General features: G+C 43.6%; 1 protein-coding gene and 1 long non-coding RNA gene across 6 annotated transcripts in view; one reads left to right on the top strand and one right to left on the bottom strand.

Moving 5' to 3' along the window:
- Positions 1-5335, bottom strand: part of SALL1 (spalt like transcription factor 1) — a 17597-nt gene extending 12262 nt beyond the window's left edge. Inside the window, exons 1-2 of one of the 4 annotated variants that reach the window (XM_030469748.1) lie at positions 5148-5335; positions 2596-2688 (exon numbers count right to left, since the gene is read on the bottom strand). In XM_030469748.1, the coding sequence (XP_030325608.1) occupies positions 2596-2671 (76 nt within the window). In that variant the 5' untranslated portion in view covers positions 2672-2688; positions 5148-5335. Of the gene's footprint in view, positions 1-2595; positions 2689-3279; positions 3432-3536; positions 3583-4593; positions 4610-5147 lie in introns of those variants that run through there. The other 3 variants (XM_030469750.1, XM_030469747.1, XM_030469749.1) reach the window with 3 other exon arrangements.
- Positions 2213-19608, top strand: part of LOC115600598 — a 63877-nt gene continuing 46481 nt past the window's right edge. The window contains exons 1-2 of one of the 2 annotated variants that reach the window (XR_003989066.1): positions 2213-2530; positions 19346-19585. This is a non-coding gene — a long non-coding RNA (uncharacterized LOC115600598). The remainder of the gene's footprint in view (positions 2531-19345; positions 19586-19608) is intronic. The other variant, XR_003989069.1, reaches the window with a different exon arrangement.

Below are 19608 nucleotides of genomic sequence, written 5' to 3' on the forward strand. Positions count from 1 at the left end.
TTTGTTCCAACTGCTGCCCAGCAGCAGCACCTTCTTGCCAGTGCCCCCAGGTCCAGCGATGCTGCGTTTGCGTGAGCCCTGCATAGACTGCCCATGAGTTAGCAAACCTGAACCCACAGTACGACCGGGGGAAAAAGGAGCGCCTGGAATTTCGGGGGTTTGTTTTGCAATTTCAAGGCATATAATGAAAACTCTCCCTCACCCTACCTCGCCCACTCTGTCTTGCCCAAGTGGGAAGCTGCTACCAGGGCTGAGGACCCCGGAAGGCGGCGGGTAGCTCTCTGCTAACATATTACAGCGTTTTGAATCCTGAAACACCATTACAAAACATACCCTCTGGGCAACTGATTCAAAACTTATCGTCTAACCGTGTAAACCAGGCATAACTCGAAATCATTACTAGAGAAGGGAGGGGGGAGGCTCCTACAGATTTTATAGTAAAACACACTGCTTTTCCTAGGAAAACGGTCTGTAATTTTTTCAATAAATTTTGTTATTTACTTATTTAACTTACGATAGCCACGCAAACTAAACAAAAGCTTCACTTCCATCCCATCGTTTCAGGCAAAATCCAACTAACTTCAAGCATATCCTTTAGCAACAGGCAGGAAAGCTGCTCAGTGAGCATTCCTTTCTCACACTCCCACTGTCTTTCACTTGAAAACGATGTCCAAAATCAGATCAAAAGACTAAAACCATAAGATAACAGCTACTTTAAAAAAAAATACTTAGAAGTGTTTCGACCTGCTCCGTCTATTAAAACCGAAAAAAGATAGGGAACGTCAAAACATGCAATCCTACGAAGTGAGATGTGGAAAACCCCTCTCTACTTTTCCAGCAAGATAATTTCCATCTCAGCTTTCCCTTTCTCTTGCTCACTTTAAGAAGTTCCAAATTCTTCCCTAGGAGGCCGATGAAAGACCAATAAACCCTAATGTTATCCTCAGCTCCTGCTCCAAACTTCGAGCGGAAGTACGAATAATACCGGACGAAAAATAAATACGTTTACTGAGATGAGAAAGGGGATTACGCTGAGCAAAAGGCAAAACCCGAGCGCACTCAAAAGAGTGCACGAAACTCTGCTAAAAACCACAAGTCGCCTCCCGGGTCCCAAATGACTTTTTAAGCAGTGTTTCGGCAGAGCTACGCGAAGCGGGCACTTCTATATTTGCCGCTTTACGAAGCGGGCGTTCCAAGGAACTTGGAAGCCGTGTAAATGCCCACACACGCAAGGCAACATCCCGCAAACTTTCCGACGCGGTTTACTGCGCCGAGCCCGGACAGCGGGGGGGGGCGCGGGCACCGCACACGGCACCGCCGGAGCGGCCGCGGGAGCGGAGGGCCCCGCGCCAGCGCTTCCTCGGGAAGTTGCTGGGGGAAGAGCAAGGTGGTTCCAACCGGCGGGGCATCTGCAGCGCCCCGTCCCTCCCTTACCTGCCCGCCTGAAGCGCTTCTGCCCCGCGCCGCCCTCCGCGGCCGCCGCCGGCCGCCCCCCGACGCTCGCCCGCCTCATGGCCGCTGCAAGGCAGGATGCTGCCCGGGGCCGCTCGTCCCCGCCGTCCCGGCCGCGGCTCTCGCCGACCACTTGTCACCCCGCGCCCCGGGGCAGGTACGGGCAGGGGCACAGCCCCCCCGCCGCCCGCCAGGCTCCGCCGAAATCCCCTTCTCCCAGAGAGGGGAGAGGGAAGAGGTGGGGAGAAAGGAGAAAAAGAAAAAATAAATAAATAAAAAAAAATGTTTCACACGCTCCCTCTCCAAATCCTGGCGGACACAAAGCCAGCGCTTATTCCTTGCTCGTCTTGCTTCTAGACTTGAAGGGGAGGGGGAAACTAAGGAAAAAAATAAAAAGCAACCTTAGTGAAAGAAAACAAGCCCCGCGCTGCCAGGAGCTTCCGCGCTGCCGGCCGCCAAGCCCCTCTCCGGCGCGGCGGCAGCTCCGGGACGGGACGATACCCCACTTGGCCCGGCCGGGCGGCGGCAACTTTTCCGCCTCCAGGAAGCTTTTTTATGCAGCCGAAGGCCGGGGCTGCTCGGCGGCGGGACTGCGGATCGCGGGGGGTGCGGGAGCGCCGGGGTCCGCGGGGGTGGTGCGGGAGGGGGAGTGGGGGGGCAAGAAAGTGGGTGCCGGGGGGGGGCTTTCCGCCCCTTTCGGGAGGTCGGCACGGGCAGCGTGTGTGGCCGGACGGGGCATCCGTCCCGCGGGGCTCCGGGATCAGCCTCCCTGCGGCAGCCTCACTTTGTTCCCCGGCTCCGCAGGGCGCAGAGGAAGGCGCGGGGGGCGCGGATCCATCTCCCGGGGGCTCAGGACGCCAGACCGCCCCGTAGGGGGAGGGCGCAGGGAGAACATCAAAAAACGGAAAGAGTTTGGAGTTTTGTTAGGAAACAGGCGAAACAAAACGCCGAGTTGAAAAAGATAAAATAAAATCCAAGAACTCGGAGCAGAAGCGCCGCAGGACCCCCCCGGCATGTCGCTCCCGGAGATCCAGCTGTCCCGCTCCGCTGCCCGGCGCGGCCCCCTCTCCCCGGCAAGGTAAGTTGATCTATTTTGTGTGTGTTTGTGTTAAAATATGTGTGAGGGAGAGGAGAAGAACTCACCATTTCGCTGGGATAATAAGGCCAGATCGGGGTCGGATTGGAAATGCTGAGGCTTCGCCTGCTTCCTCCGCGACATGCTGGCTCAAACATCAGCTGGGGCAGAATAAAAAATTACTAAAAAAAAATCTTCTCAAAATTACGGAAATCGAGCCTCCCCCCCCAGCCTCCCCAGTCCTCCTCGCACCGCGCATGTGTCCTGCTATAATTATGATTATCAATAATGCATTGCGATTAATCATAGAGGGGCTCTTTGAGAGGCGATTGGCACATGGCCAGCTCTATTCAAACCAGCTCGCCTTAATCAATTAGGCGCTGATTTGCTGGAGACCCTTGTCTCTCCGCCGCTCCCACCCAATGAGTCGACCCATGTGGCGGGAGAAGGGGCTGGATTTCCCTAAAGCTGTTTGGATACAGTTTAACCCTCTTAGCAACCCGCCGGGACTGCTCCGCGCCATCCCGGTTACTATAGGAATGTGTCGTGTCCCTTCGCCCCTGCCTCCAGCCCCGACGGGCTCCCCGCGCCGCCCGCCCTCCCGTAGTTTTGCGCTGCAGTTCACTTTTTTCTTCCTGTTTTTAATGTATATTTTAAGGCCCCCCCCTTCCCCATTGCCCAGGGGCAGGTCAGGCAGTGACCGTCCGGGGGCAGGAAGCACGGCGGCAAGCACCGAGGCCGCGGCCCCGCACCGGCGGCAAGTGTCTGCCCGGGGACAGCACCGGCCCGCTCCCGGCCCCGCTCCTGCTGCTGCCGAACGTCCCGTTCCTGCGGCTGCACAAAGTTTCGGGTGGATTTGTTTTCTCTTTTTTCCCTTCTTTTCGTCCCCGCTTTTACGAATAAAGATCCATTTCCGCCCTTCCCCGGCTCTCGCCCGCCGCCCCCCCCCCCCCCCTTCCCATATATCACGGACGCGGGGTGCTGAAAATAGGACGGGTTTAGGTTTTACCTCACACATTCCCAGGACAATTAGGGCACTGCTGGGAGCGGCGGGAGGACCGGCCGCCCGCTCCGCCCCCCGCCCGACGCGACGCGCCGGTTGGCTGCGCCGAACGTCAATCAAACCGCGCCGCACGGGGGGTGGCCGGTGCGAGCGGCGGCGGGGCCAGGGTTCGGACTGCTCGTGACCTGCCTTCTGCTCCGGGATGCGGGAGCGGAGCGCCCCCGGCCGCGCAGGGCCTGCAGGTGCCCGCGCAGGAGCCGGCGGGACGGGCGGAACCACCGCGGGCCCGGCCGAACTTCGCCAACTTTGCGCGGCGCTCGGGGCTGGAGCTCTGGAGGGCAGAGCTGGGCTGGGCCGGCTGCTGGCGGGCCCGTGCGCTCCCGCACGGGTGGTCGTGCTTGTACCCAGCACTTAGTGCACAGCCCCGGGACCGTGCGAGCTCCACGCTCCCACCATGCATACACCAACTTTAACGCCCGGGTGTTGCTTCCCAGGAAGGAACCTCTTGCAAACTAATTTCACGATCTCGAAGTAAAAAGTATAGTTGCATAGAGGCTACAGGCAAATGCTACTTTTAATACCCCGCGTGCCAGGCGGCACGCGTACACCGCGGGTACACAGCGCGTCCCATCGCGCTCTGGCCTCCGCACTCCATCCCCTAACACTGCTCCGCGCAGCAAAAGTTACGCTGTGAAAACTAGCTGAGCTCGGGCCATTTCTTTCCCCCTACCCCGACCCAGCCAGGGCTATCTCCTCCCACTCCCCCCGCTGGATTATTTACTCTTCCTTAGAAGCTACTCCTTTTCCCCGTATTAATATTAACAAACTCTCTGTAAAATCAAGAGGCTGATCAGATACAACTAATTTCAATTTCAAATGAGCCGGTAAAAACTCGAGAGCAAGCAAGAGGAGAAGTGGGAAAAAGAGAAATCTTCCCATTCCAGGAACCGGCTCACCGGCGTTTTCTTCTCATTATTAAACGAAAGAGACTGTAAAACGTTTAGCGAGAAGGGTGAAAAAACCCCATGAGCCGCAAATCCCAGCCAACCAAACGCATACGAACCGAAAAAGCCTCCCAGGTGCCCCTCCAGGGTTTAGTCCGCGGTGAGAAGCGGCCACTGAGGCTCCTTACCATTCCTACACAGGGCGAGACCCCCCCCCGCCTCCCTCCCCACCGCACTCGATTCAGTAGATTTTGAGAAAGAGACAAACGAAGCTATCAGCGGGGATGATGTTGAAGAATGAAGATAATAATGTTGCTATAGGTGGTACTTCACATGACATTATTTTTCACTGAATATTTAAAGAGCTGTTTCGGCAGAGATGGATACACTCAGCGCAGGCTGTCACCCGCCTCACCCCGAGACGGTGGGGACGAACCCGACCCTGAACGTACCGAAACGCACACGTTACTTACAGCTAGCCACGCGGAGATGCACACTGAGTACCCACGCGGATCTATTTACACGTCTGTGCCTGCATTTCTCACTGTATCAATCACTCCGTTAGCTTCCCACGGTTTCTACTCTAGCCGCTCTCCCAAAATTATTCGCGTTTACAATTTCATTATACATTTGTCGATTAAGCTCAAGACAAATTTTCCCAGATGTGCAGTACCTTTGCTTCGTGGCTGGAAAAAGGCGGCCGTGGGCTGGTGATTAAAAAACAAGAGTAACAACAAGAAGAAAACCAACGGTTTAAAGAAAAAGAAATTAATCTGCAGAAATTAAGTTTTATAACTTTTTTCTTTGTTTTCGTTTCTCTTTCTCCCCTGCTAGTGCATAAAGCGGCGCCTGGTATTTCATGCAGGACCGCTTGATTATTTATTGTTTGTTTTCCTCTCCTTCGCTGGGGGCCGGGAGGGGTGGGGAAAGGGTGGGGGCAGAGCAGCATTGCCAGGGCTAGAGAAAAATCGGTCTTTATTGTTGTTGATAGCAATACATCAATTAAACGTCATTGTCTCTAGCAGAAGTTGTGAGAGTTCACCAGCGTAAATACTCTGATCTCGGGTTCGCCCTCTCGAAGCTCCAGATGACAGTGACAGATATTTTTCCCTCCCCGCCACACCTTGGAGATTTTTTTATATCCCCCCCCGATTATTCTTTTCCATGGAGGTGGGAGGCTTTCTAACGTTCTTCAATGCAAATCAGCCCGGCTGTAAAACAGCCGTGGTGGGGATCGATCTCGAGTTCATTGAGATGAGCACTGAAGGGAGGTGGTAAACAGGGGATAATTTGCAGTTCATTTTGCAGAAAGACGATTTCAATGAGATGCCACGCACTAGGTTAGATTATTGTTATTAAGGGTGGCGATCAGACACAACCACCCTTCACGCGCAGGGGTTAAAAGCTACACAATCCGAACGCCGTTATAATACATCGTTAATAACGATCGGGGGGGCGGGGGGTGGTGATGGGAAAGATCCAATTGATTTAATATTTTCTGCAAATTTCCACGCCCGCAGCCGGTCGGAGGCGGCCGGTGCGCGGCGGCGGCAGCACTGCAGGGTCGGCCCGGCCCGGCCCCGCGCGGAGGACGCTGTCTAGCTCCGTGAGACCCGACCCGTCCGCATTTTCACCCTGCAAAATACCCACTTTGCAGTTAGCAGGACAGTTGTTCTTGTTTTAAACATTTTTTCTTTTTTTTCCTTAATTTTCTTTTTTCCCTTTTTTTTCTTTCCTTTGCCCCCCCCTTTTTTTCATTTTACTTTTCCTTCTTCCCTCTCTTCATCTGCTGTATCTTCCTTTTGCCCTTTTTTTAAACTAAAAAAGATACACCGCCCAAGAGTTTCCAACGTTGCTACAGCTGACCTCTCCAGCAAGCCAGTTTTTCATCTAACCCAGGTTACATATCTTTTAGAAATGTGGGTAATTAGGGGCTTCCAGATGCTGGAGTCAGCTGGGAACTTGGCTTTGTGCTCCGATGTATAATAAACTTTTGAGACAGTCCTGGGGTGCAGCTACCCAGGAGCAGCGAGCACCAGCGAGTGAGGATTGTTTTATTATCAATAGCCTGAACCACTCTATTCAGCATGGACATGGCAAGTCCTGTGACTCCGTGGTCTTAGGTATGAGTACTTTTGTTGACATGCTGTCAGCTCCCCCCTCCTTTGCTCTCTTCTTTTCTTTTTGTGAATTTATTTTATACTGATAACTCCCCGGCGGAAAAAAAAAAAAAAAAAAAAAAAAAAGAAGCGGGGGGGGGGGGGGGAAGGGAGGGGTCACCAGAATTTAATCCTTCTCCATTATTACTGACAATTAATAATTGATTATTGCTCACGAACACAAGATTTTAGGCGCATAATTGAATCGTAAGCAATACGGGTTGAGCCAACGGAAAAAGGGAGAAAAAACATAGAGGGAAAGAGCCTCCACCCATCTCTCCCCCCCCAAATCCCAGAGAATTGCAGTGATGGGGAACTCTCCCACCCCCTAGATAAAAATGAGCATGACTAATGCCACAACCGGTCAAGGTGGGATTATTTAATTCAATTCTTTCTTTACACATTTGCTGCCTTTTTTTTGACCTGATAGCTGGCAAATTTTTATGCCTAGCTGTCCCTTCTGAGTTTATTGATGAAGGTGCTTCTGAAATGATTATCAAGAGATTTACAGCCATCACTACCCACCTATGGGAAAAGTAGTAAAATCAATCTCTCAATCAATCAGACCCCTCTGTGCATATCTTTTTAATCTGCTCTTTTAGCTGTTTTATTACAACACGAACATTAAATATGTTTGTTTCAAATTTAACACGAATGCCTCCGAAGGACTCTGTCAATTTAGACATAAATCATGAAGTAAACAAGCTGGATGGAAAAATCCTCTTTCTCTGGCAAGAGAGTTGAAAAACCAAGGAATAAAAAAATATCAGCAGTATCCCACATCAGTGTACAGGCAATTATTCTCTATGTACAGCCCACAAGGCAGGAAAAAAACATACAGAAAGATAAATATGCAGCACTGCAAAAGACTTCCATGTACTTTTACATGACTACACAGAGAACCTAGGGAGTGCTAGTAATTACAAATACTCTCACATTCTGTAACCTACCATTATTTCCTCTATTTGATATATTTTTTATAGCAGAATGTCTTATTTCCCATGTTAAAAAATAAGCTTTTTTTTTCTTTTTATTAAATACCATACACTTGAGAAAATGTCTTGATTTCAACATTATTATTGATCCCAAGGTATCACTCTATCCTTTAAATACCTTTTCTAGGTTAAAAAAAATAAAGGGTATTTCAGGTAGGCTGCTTAGGTCAGAAATCTTTCCCACCAATTTGTTACATGGCGGTCATCATGTATGGACAGAATGAGTCTATTAGTTCTATAGAGAACCAAGAACTTTATTTGATGCCACAGCGGAAGTTTTCTCTGCAAGCCACATGCCTTTACATCACAGTTTAATTTATTATTTTTTTTTAATATCCTACTATATCAGCTATATAAAGCCACCATGTGCCTCCACCAGAAAACCAGAAGTTTAGAAATGAAGTGACAGAGATTTCTTCAGCCTTTGATACAGTATTTTAAAACCCATTCTGGGCTGCAAAGACATCTTCCAAAGACATATTGTGATGTCTCTCATCACAGAAATAACTCCAGGTAGAACAAGGAAAAGAGAAAAAAAAGACACTGAAATATGTACATGTCAAAAGAACAGTCATGAAAAAAAACCATCTGATATCGGATGATGAGATATAACTAGCTATCAGTCAAGATTTTCTCCAAACATCTTGCTTTAAGAAAAGTGTCTTTATACAGTAGAAAAGCTTCACAGTCCCAATTGCCATGCACCCGAGTATCTATTCACAAGAGTCTTAGTGTCAGTTTTTAAAAAATTATCATAGCTATCATTTCTTTGTCAAAGTACTATTTAAAATAGTATAAAATATGGATGTGTGAGCCATTTAAAACCAAATGAAAGAGCAGGACTGAGGGCTGTATTTTCCAGGATATTTAAGGAAAAAAAAATGTGTTCTTAAAAGACTGTTCCCTTAGGATTTTTTTACCTTCGAAACAAAATTACACAAAAATTCTGTAGTCTGTCAAAACACAAATACAAGGCCAAAATCTCACATGGCAATTTCCTCTGAAATAGAACCTACAGATGATTTTCTATAAGGTAATTCATCTACAAAGACCTGTTGTCACAAAAAGATTTTCACTAACAAATCAGATTTGCAGAGTGTGCATTTTTATTTATATTTTAAAGTTTCATTTTAATCTGGAGAATATGCAGCAATTATGGGATAAATATGTCTCAAAGCTCAGGGGAAAAGTTGCCTGTAGAGTCCCAAATTTCTTGACTGATGAAATGAGGCCGACAGCCCCTCTCATTTTCCTGACATATTTTTGATTCAGATACAGTGGAAGTATTTGTAAGTACACACATTTTGTTTGCATAATATAGAGGTGCCCTGATTAATGCATGGTGTTTACAACGTGAAAATTGTCATACTCTTTGCATCAACACAAGAAGCTGGCTTGGCAGCCGCTAGTTGCAATAAACTAAATGCTTCATGAATAATGTTCTGCTTTCCATGCTTGAGCTAAGTAGAGTCCTTACTGTCCACCTTTTGCCCCCAGTTTGGTCCAGCTTGTTAATAGAATTGGTCTGTACTGGCAGTGTGCAAAACGTATTCCTCTGAGTGTGAATATGTTTGCTCACAGACTTGAACACGCATGATCTGGGTTTTGTGGGGAGCCCATTTCCTCATGGAGCAATCTGATCCCCCAGCCACAGTTTTGCAGTTTTGTTTTCTTCCATTAGTGACCACTTACTTAGTGTTCAGATAGCAACAACAGCCAGCACCTACCTCAAAAGGTACCTCCACATGTTTCTGATTTCTTAGAATAATTCTGAAGCAGGAGAGAGAGGGAACAGTTGAGCACTGAGCTGCCAGCCAGCTCTTACTGAGCCATCAGCAGGTACTACATCAGTGATCCAGAGGCAGCCTTGAAAACTACTGCTCCATAAACCGGAGATCATACAGTTACCACATAGAAAATGAAACTCACAATTTCCTTTCCTTCCCTAAGAAAAGTTCAAGTCACAAGATTCAAAGAGCAATCCTCAAAAAGAGACTTAAAAAAGACCCTTCCTCACAAATCCAGAAACCAGATTTAGGGTTAGAAAAATTGTTTCCATCCTATACGTACTTTATATTGTATGCCCGGACTTTCACCTGGCTGTACAAACTATTTCTTAAATCTCACTCTGAGTTACGTATTCTATGTTTTGGTCCTTCTTCACAGAACTTCAAATTCCATCCAAAATTGGATTGCACCCTGTCCAGGATTGCAGAACATATTTATTTGCATGTTGTAAGTAGCTTTCTGCAGTCTAGCTGGCTCTCCCCAGGACTGTAGACAACCATTAAGCTCATCTGAGCTGGCTCCTAGCTGCTTACACCCTAGAAGCACCACCTAAATAAGAACTTAAACCTTGAGTAAGTTTTAGATCACACTAAAGGCATTTGGTGCAAAAATCACACATGTGAAAACAAATGTAGCCCCAGTCTGTACTGGTTCAGGAATTTGACCATCATTACGTCATGTATGTACTGCAACAGGCAAAGCGACAGGGTGAGAATCATTCTTGAATGTAACACAACATAGTGCATTTAGGAAGAGCTTACATCAAATGGCAGTGCTTATTCTACATCCATTTGTAAGGCTCAAGGATACATCATGTACTCACTTCTGAGACTATGAAAAGCCACTTGTCCTCAGAAGTTTGCAATGCAAGTACCCAATCCTAAACACGTTACTGGCGAAATTCATCCTCGTGCAGGAAGCAGAGCATTGACAGGGCAGCATGGGCAGTGCTTCAGTCTAGAACTGCAGATGAGCAGGGGTGAACAGTAACAACTGAGCATGTTGTTCCTGACCACCGCCTGTCACTGCCCTGAGCCTGGAAGCTGTTGTCCCACCCGCGGAGCCGGGGCAGTCAGCGGGTGGGCTCTTCCAGTCTGCGCTGTGCTAGCATTAGCAAAAATGTTTGCATGACATCCTCCGCCAGCAAGGGATGGAAATCTCCTGCATGGGGCAAGAGTGCGTGGTACGGTAACTTCTTAAGCTCTTCCAGCTGTTTGCAAATAAAATATGTGTCTAAGCCCCCAGTCTATACAAACTGATTTCGGAGAGGAGTTGTATTTGTGTGAGTGTGCCAGATCAGGCCCATTACAAACTTCAGACAAGCGTAAACAACTGTTACATAGAAAAAAAATCTAGAGAAGACACCAGTGACAATGATTAGCATGTAAATACTATACCTCTTAGTAAGATGTCTCTTGCTAATATGTTTAGTTGGCAGCTGCGTACCTCTACACTCCCATACGTTTTAGGGCTTGAAGTCACTTGCTGTGTTCTCTAAAGTTTGCTCAACCTGGCTCCTTGTGCAGTTGAAGCAGTTTCCATTTTAATGCTGCACAAAAGCACAAGCAAAGCTATAATAGACAAGAATAACAGTTTCATGAAAACATAGAGCCAAATGCATTATAAATGTGCTGAATTAAGTGGAATTAAACAAGGGATAAATATGGTTCATTCCCTCCTCCCCTTTCAGTACTGTCCTCTCTAACACTGTACATATAATCTCACAACACAATAACATTGCTGTGCTCTGTTCAAGCAGTATCATTCACTTACTCTTTGTTTCACTCCTAGAATTTTCTAATAGCAAAACTCAGTTTCAGGCAGTGCTGCTCTCCAAGGGCTGCAAAGCCTGCTGCTCCTTTGCCCCACTGCTAATGGATTGCTCTAAAGCAGGACAAAACCTGCCCGTGTTCAGTGATGGGTGCCACATGGAGCAGAAGCAATTAGGTAAACTCAGTGCAAAGGTAAAAAGTGAGATGGACGTGAGTCTCATGGGGGAAAGATAGGTAAATCTGCGCTCAGGGCCAGCACTGGCACCACCAGCCATGCAGAGCAGGCAGCTGCCTAGGGCTGCAAAATGTTTAGTAACACTTTCTTGTGCCAGTGACTATGCCTTGTGAGGGGCCTATGCTTAATGTTTTGCCTACAGCAACAAAATCCTGTAACTGGTGCTGGCTGCTATATTCAGGGAGGCTTGAAGGAACTGCTTGCTGGTGACTGGGAAAGCACTCACTGCTTCTGTATAAGCAAAACCACCATGACGTTTTAAGAGCACAGCTCCTTAAACCACCTGTTCAAATCTGCTAATCGCAGGTAGTCTTGGCTCTTCAGGGGGGTTACTCAAAGACAATAGAAATACTAAATAACCAAAGATAAAAACTGTCACTGGTCATTTGCATCCATTTTTTGTGGTAGCACGCAATTATTTTATTAACATACCACAGAAAGTTCTCATAGGATTGACTATCCTTTCAGAAATTAACCGCAGGATATGCTTTGCATTTCTTGTTATTCTGAGTCCTTATTCTCCTTCTCATAAAAAATCAAGCTAAGTGATAACTGTAATGTCTAGAAACAGCCATAATTTAATCTGGAAGAATTATATTCAAGTATATCGGCACTGGAAGTGTATCTGCCTAAAGGAACTATGTAATACTACAGAGAATTCAATGACATTACGCAATACTGCTTGGAAACATGCATTTTATAAAACTAAAACTAAATATATGCTACAAAATTTGAAATTAATTGAAAATATTTTAGTTTTATGACAAACTATATTGTAGATGTTTACACTGTATTCAGTAAATACGAGCCATAAACCCTAAACTAATGCCAGATTTTGCTAGACCCAAGACTCTGGGAAAATCCATGTGTCAGCCCAAACTATGTACCCCTTTGACTGGCAACCCCAGGCCCCGTTTATGTAGGGAAGACCTCAGTGGTGGGGCTGCATGGCAAAGGACCAGGGCCAAAACTGTCTTGGAGGTACTTGGCCTCAGTGCTCCAGTGGCTCTGTTTGCCTGTGGACCCTATGATTTCAGAATTTCCAGGTTTGTCTGTAAAACTCGTCATCTCTAAAGTTTCCTTTAAAGCATTTTTTTTCAAACCACCCAGATGTTACTGGATAGAGATTTGGTCTATCCGATAAAACCAGTTGCACTTTTCAGTACATTGCACACAAGTTTATCAAGTGGATCAGTGGGAATGTATTCTAGGTTCCTTAAAAATGAAAGGCTGGACCAGATGATCTTTTGGTCATCAGCCTGGGCTATTGTATGGTTCTGTGACAGGGCAACACGATTTTACATTGGACTATATTATTTGCATATTTACTGCTTTATTATATCTTCAAAATCAATCAGTATAGTTTGGACTGTATTGTGGAAAGATGAAACTGCTTGACTGACACATGATGGTGAACTAGCTGCATTAGAAGCTCTGGCTCTTTTATTTCTCTTTCACTCAGAAAAGGGCAAAAAAATCTGGATTTGTTCTGTACAAAATTGCAATACTGCAGGCTAAAACTTTCCTTCTCAATGTAAAAACTTTCCTTCTCAATTTAAATTCATTTTAAATTGTTATGCTTTACAAACTTCCAAATGGGATTCTAATTGTTGACAGACATTTTACATTACATGTGTCTATCACTTTGATTTAATATGCATTTTCAATGAAATTTAAAAAGGCCTCTAAGGTGGCAATTTAACAGCAAGACATGCTGTGAATTTTAGATATAAAAAATAGCTAGTTTTCAAGGATTTTTTGTACATGTGAAAATGTCCCTCCAGGAAAAAAAAAAAAAAAAAAAAAAAAAAATCAGAGAATGTCTGTATGACTGAATTATCAGAAGCTAAATATCTCAAAGAAGATTACCTACTGTTTTAGTCAATCACAGTCATCAAAGGCAAAGCAGATTTTACATTTATGCAGCATTTCAGTAGCGCACTTCAAAAAGTATTAACCATGAAAGAAATAAAATGTATTTGGAAATCCTGTGTCTGGTTTATTACATCTCATGACCTGATTTAATTTTCTTCTACAGAAAACCCACATTGAAATGTCTGTAAGTAATAGGTACTTCTTGTCAACTTTGATAAGAGACATTTGAAAGGAATTCCAAATGTATTCTGAAAGATAAGAGCAAAGCTAGCTTTTCTGTGTCCCTAAAAGAGTGGAAACCAGACCTAGGAGAGCATGCAAGCTACAGAAGGGACCTGTTCTATATCAAGTCTACTTTTTAAATCAACAGAACTGTAGTTAATATATAGGCCCTAATCTATAGACATCAACAGCACAGTGGGAACAACTCTGTGTCTTTAACATAGAGTTTGTTAAACAAAATATTAGCTACTTTTAAATACTTGCATTTTCTTCATAACTTTAATACAAACATCTTGACTTTGGCTTATTTAATATAAATAGCTTTAGATCATCTTGTTTTAGTGGTCCTGCAGGGTGTCCCAAAACCTACACTTGATGGCAAGAATAAACATTCATTAAACTTCAAAGGCTACCAAAAAGTTGAGCTATTTTGATTTAGAGGGATCATTTAAATTAATCCCTATGTTTGTGTAGAAAATATGTAATGTAATCCATTTCTCTGTCTCCAGCTTCAAGTCACTTACCATTGGGGGAAAAAAAAAAAAAAAAAAAAAAAGCTTTACTAATGTTTCCTGTCATGAAAAACTTGGGGAAAAATGAAGAAAGACTTCATATTGTTTTAAAGAATTCTGGCTTAGTGACATCAAGAAACAAATATTATAATACACAACTGTGTACTAATATCTGTGTAACTGCTATTAAAACTAGCACACACAATAGAGTTCTTCAGTGGGAGCAGTAAAACCAGATTTATGTATGTGTCTATATACATATATATATAATATTTTTTTAACAAAAGAGCCAATTACTTTTTTTTCTGGCTTTCAGCCTTAGCACCCCAGGTCTTGTGCTCCTCAGCTGAATACTCTTGTGCTACAGGAATCTCATGGTCACCTTTGTAACATATGTCCCTTTTTGCTGAGCCTCTCTTAAAATTGGGGGAAACTTTAATAGCATGAAGAGCTTGGTTTTTAACTTAATTTTAGTTTAAAGTTAGTCCACTCTTCAGCAAAAAGAAGTATGTAGAGCATACTCTGTCAGAGGCAGCAAGGGAAGAATAAAAGGAATGAGAACCTTAGCTATTGTAAATCACTGTAATGCCACTGAAGCCAATAGGACTCTGCCAATTTAGACTAGTGAGGTTGTGGCCTATTATTTGTGCAGAAATGTTGAGGCTATACTTGTATCCCTGAGCTGTATAAACATTTGTTGAAAGCTGACTGTTAGGGTGCAGGGGGTGGATTGATCATCAGCAAATAGGACCTTGCTGAAGGAAACCTTCCATTTTGGGGAGTGGGAATTTTGCCTGAGTAAGGAGTACAGATATGATCCTTCTTTGTGCAGGGGTTATACTGTGTACAGTGAAATAGTAATTTTCATCTGGACTTTTGAACTTGTACCCATCTGACTGTCCTACACTGATTCATGCAATGTACTGTACATGAATGACCAGTAATGTTTACAAAATGAATTAGTTTGACTCCAACACTCTAGCCAGAAAGTAATCAAACTGAAGAGCCAAGCTATTTCTGAAATTCCAGCTTCCCTAGCTAGAAACTGCACGCTCTGTCTCGCTAATCAACATATTAACATAAAATGTACATGTTCTATACTGGAGGACAATTAATAACAGCAGTGATTCTGAGCAGTCTACTCCTATTAACTATTCCACCCCCATAGGGCTATTTTGTGGTGGGCAAGTCTGATTTTAGGATATGGTGCAGAGACAAAAAAAGTGAAAATGTCTATCAGGAAGTAATTAGACACAAGTTGTAGTATGATTTTATTTTTTTTTTTTTAATCCTAAATTAAATTCCAATTAACATTTTATTTCACTTTGTTCAAAACAAATACATGTATTTAGAGACATATATTCACGATTCTCCTTATGCGAGCCTTTTTAGTAAGTTTATTCGTAACTGGTGTCCCGAAAGTCTTGGATGCTCTGGTTTATTTTCTCATCAATCACCCTAATTTAAGCATCCAGCAACATCAGAGCTATCTTCAGAATGACCTCATCCTATGAAAACCATCAGCTTTTGTTAGATTCATAATAATATAAAAATTATTATAAAACAATCTTATTTAAGCATTTTGTTTAGGATAGTCTGAAACTCAAAATGGATCACTGAAATTGCCCTCAGAAAACAAGCCTCCTCATCTGAAAAGCACCACTTCATATAAAGCTGGAAATGTCTCAGAGCCAAATTGTTTGCTCCTGTAAATGGTTAGAGCTCCACAGAAGGAGGATATGAAATAAGCCTCTGTTGATTTTCCAGCAGAGCATCTGAACCACTTCCCCCACCCTAGGCAGTTAAAGCAAAATTGAAAGAAAAATAAATCCCGATTAGCATGTGAGCTCTTCATTTGTTGCAAATTGGCATAACTTTACTGGTTATCTGACTTAAACAGAGTTATAAAAGGACTTACCACCAAGAAGATCCAGGCCAGGGTATTTTCATGTGGGTGGGTGAGAACCCAATTATTCAACCTTATTCAGACTGAAAGCAAGGAATGCACAACAGGGCTATAGATCAGTTGGGAAATCAATTTTTTGCAGGGAGGGAGGCTAAAGAGGCTCAGTTCTTCCAAAATTAGCAACTGCCAGTGCGGTGTGTAGCTCAGGTTAAATGACAAGTGACCATTATGCTGCCCAACACCTCCCCATCTATATCATAGCTGCATCCAGCCCCTGGTGGCTTTTATTTCCTGATTAAGCTTGCAAATCCAGGAGCGTTAAAAAGGAATCACATCTGAATAAAATAGCTTGGCAGGATATCTTTAACGTTACCTAAAAACCAGAAGTTAATAAATAGTTAAATTTAGCTGTAGCTTCTCTTAAGTAGTTTAAACATAAGTCAATAGTTTTGTCTTTTGTTGTCTCAGGGTTTCTACAGGAGTACGGAGAATTTAATCTATGATCTTTCCACACTTTATAGCATTATGCCTTTGTACTGTTATCTGTCTGTACCCTTATCTAGTGTGTTATCAGCTGTATGAAAATAACTATCAGTGCCTTCACCGCACAGCAAGTATCAATAGGAAGAATGACAGTGGCTAGTTTGCACACTTGAAATGGTTTATTTGTTGCGATCCCGTGCACATGATGTTTATCAGTAAGCACCAGACAGCCATGCAGAAGAAGGAGCCTTAATTCTGTCTGAGACAGCCTCTTATTGCTATTGATAGTTAGCATCAGTGTCCAGTCTGAGAAATGGAAGTGCTGCAGGCAACTTCAGTCAAGACACCCTATTGATCTACTGCTTCCTTTGCGTCCCTGAAGCTAGAGAAGAAAAATAAAAAGGGGAGGAAAAGCTGGCTGTATAAGGGGCAATGCAGCAGTCTATGACTTACCATCATTCAAAAGGGGTGTGTATGTGCATGGATATTCCTGATATTCAGTACCTCAGATAACTGTAAATCACACACACAGCCGTGATAAATATAAATGTCAATGTGTTGGAAATGTCCTTTATATAAGGGGTGTCACTGGAACTACATTTTTAGCATGAGCCATTTTTGCTGCTTTTTATTTTTCATTGACTGATTGTGCTTCTGTTATATCCTGTCTAACACAATCAATCTACAGCATCGTATCTGAGAGTCCTATTCATAAATAATACATATTTTGGTCATTTTCATTTGTATTCTACAATGAAGATTTACAAGCCAGAAACAAAACAAGAAACAATGTGCGGAATGCTCTTGTTCAGTGGATAAGAATATATTACTGTGATCAATTAATCTGCTTTTCTCTGCATTAGGTGGACATCTTTATAGTACATCCATAAGGGTTTATAACTTAGGAGAGACAGAATCAGCTCTAAGGCTCTAACATAAAATGCCTGTACTCAGAAAAGACAAACTTTTCCAAAGTTGGTTTGTTTTTTGTTTTTTTTCCAATGGGAAATGTGTTATTTTTGGCAAACCCAACCACAGCAATACCACATCTATCAACACAGTATGTTGCTCTGTGCCATATACCACTTCTCATGTTAAATGAAACAAAAAAACCAAGACTACATTATATGATAGCTAAAAGTCAAAATAATAGTTCTGGTGATTTCTATAGTGTCATTCATCCAAAGATTGTCACATTCCACTACAAACAATGCAAATTCATTCTATAGGAGGGCAAACTGACACACAGAAAGAATCCCAGCCCAATTTTTTTCAGCCAAAAGTTATTAGGTAATATTAAGTAAAAAAAGAAAAATATATTAAAAAAATCTGAGTATAAATTGCAGGAGCAAATCATAACAAGAAACTGAAAGGCTTAAATTGATGTTAGTATATCCATATCTCATATAAGAAACTACAGTCACCTATGCAGTCCCAGCAGAACTGGTATTCTGATGATGGGTGATGTCAGAGGAGCAGCGGTAATGGCCCAGATATTTATAAACCTTGACTGCACAGAAGGAGCAAAAGTTAGGGCTTGGTGAGCAAAAATCAGTCAGTGTTAATTTAGGAACAGAAGTCAGAATATGCAGTGACTTTGCAGGCAATATAAAATGGTGAGAAAAAGCCAGGGTGACTGGTTGGACAAGGACAAGGCTGGCCACTGTGGTGATTCCCCTGCTTGCCTCAAGCACTGGGAGAGGCAGGCTGTGCTGTGCTCAGTGGACCTCCAAGTGGGTTACTGTATTAGTTTTTCAGCTCTGGAAATTTGCTACAAGCTCATCTCAGATAAAAAGTGAAATGAGTTTTGCAACTATGGCAAAAAAGCAATTTTATATTTCATAGGCCTTTTAAAATCCTTTTCAATAGAAAATGAAAATAACAGTAAGGAAAAAAAAAAGGCTACATTTCTATTCCCGTTTTTATAGTTTGACGTTGCAGATGTTTCTGGATCAGAGGTGAACATGTCTCTAGGTGTCAAAAGATGCAATAACCTGAGTCAAAAATGGCCCAGTCCCCAGAACAATGACTGTGTGCCAGAATATCCCCACCTCAGAAGCTTGCTGGCAGCAATGTGCTCCAGGTGTCTTACACTACAGAGACCTGGTAGTCATTTTAATATTTTCCATGCTCATGTAAATGGACTTGATGTGTGTTCATCAAATGTGGGAAAATCCAACAGAATTGTGTGCCATCTGTTTATAGGTAAAAGGCTTGCTTTGCTGAAAATTTAGTGCAAAGTCAGAAAACAGAATGAAAGCAAGCCCACTTTTGTTTTGTTCTGTTTTGGCTTTATAAATCTGAGGCTTAACATCATATCAAAACCCTAACAAAGTTCAAAGGTTCATTCTGTTTGGATAGCAGTCCTTTTCAGATGTATGAATATTACCTGAGCCCCATGGAGCTCTTAAATCTGCACCACGTGGCTACAGCCTAGTGAAACCCTGAGCACACAGCATTCAGCAGGACATGGTGAGGGTGCAAGGGCCACATCTTGGGTAGCTGGTTGTTTGCACTGATGCCCTGGATCAGAACCCTCTATAAAACACTGGCTGACAGCATTTCAATACTTCTGGTTGGCCTCAAGTGAGATACTCAAGCTGAAACAAAACCTAAAAGTCACATTTAGAAAAAGCATGACCTTATTTTATTTGCTCTTTTGTTAGAATTAAAGGCAAATTTAATTCAATTAATATAGTAGATGCCAATCAAAGTGTCCATCTTTATTGTTTTGGTCTCTTTTAAACAAGACTGGCAGAGAAAAGGAAGGCTGTGGTCACAATGGTTTTCAGCATCAAAATTAAATTTTTCTACAGAGAACTGATAACCAGACCAGGAAATTTGCACCTGAATATGAGTCAGATGTTGTCAGAAGTTGATGACAAAGACTGTTTCAAAAGCATATTTGCATTATATCCCGACAGGGAGTGAGATCTTCTCTTGGGTGAAGAAGAGTTAGCACAACTGGCAGGGGAGAAAAACATCAGAAGAAAACAAATTGACAAAGCTAATCAAATCCAGACATATACAATCTAAAATCTCAAATGGGATTCAAGGTAAGCTAAAAGGATACTGCAACGTCAAATGCTGTTAAACATCCAGTGCAACCTGAAGAGAAGACAGAACAAAATCTCTGTAGAGACATGCACCAGATGTTCCGCAAGGTAGGTCATTGAGATAGGCTTTA

This window comes from Strigops habroptila, chromosome Z (genome assembly GCF_004027225.2).
Source record: "Strigops habroptila isolate Jane chromosome Z, bStrHab1.2.pri, whole genome shotgun sequence".
NCBI lineage: Eukaryota > Metazoa > Chordata > Aves > Psittaciformes > Psittacidae > Strigops > Strigops habroptila.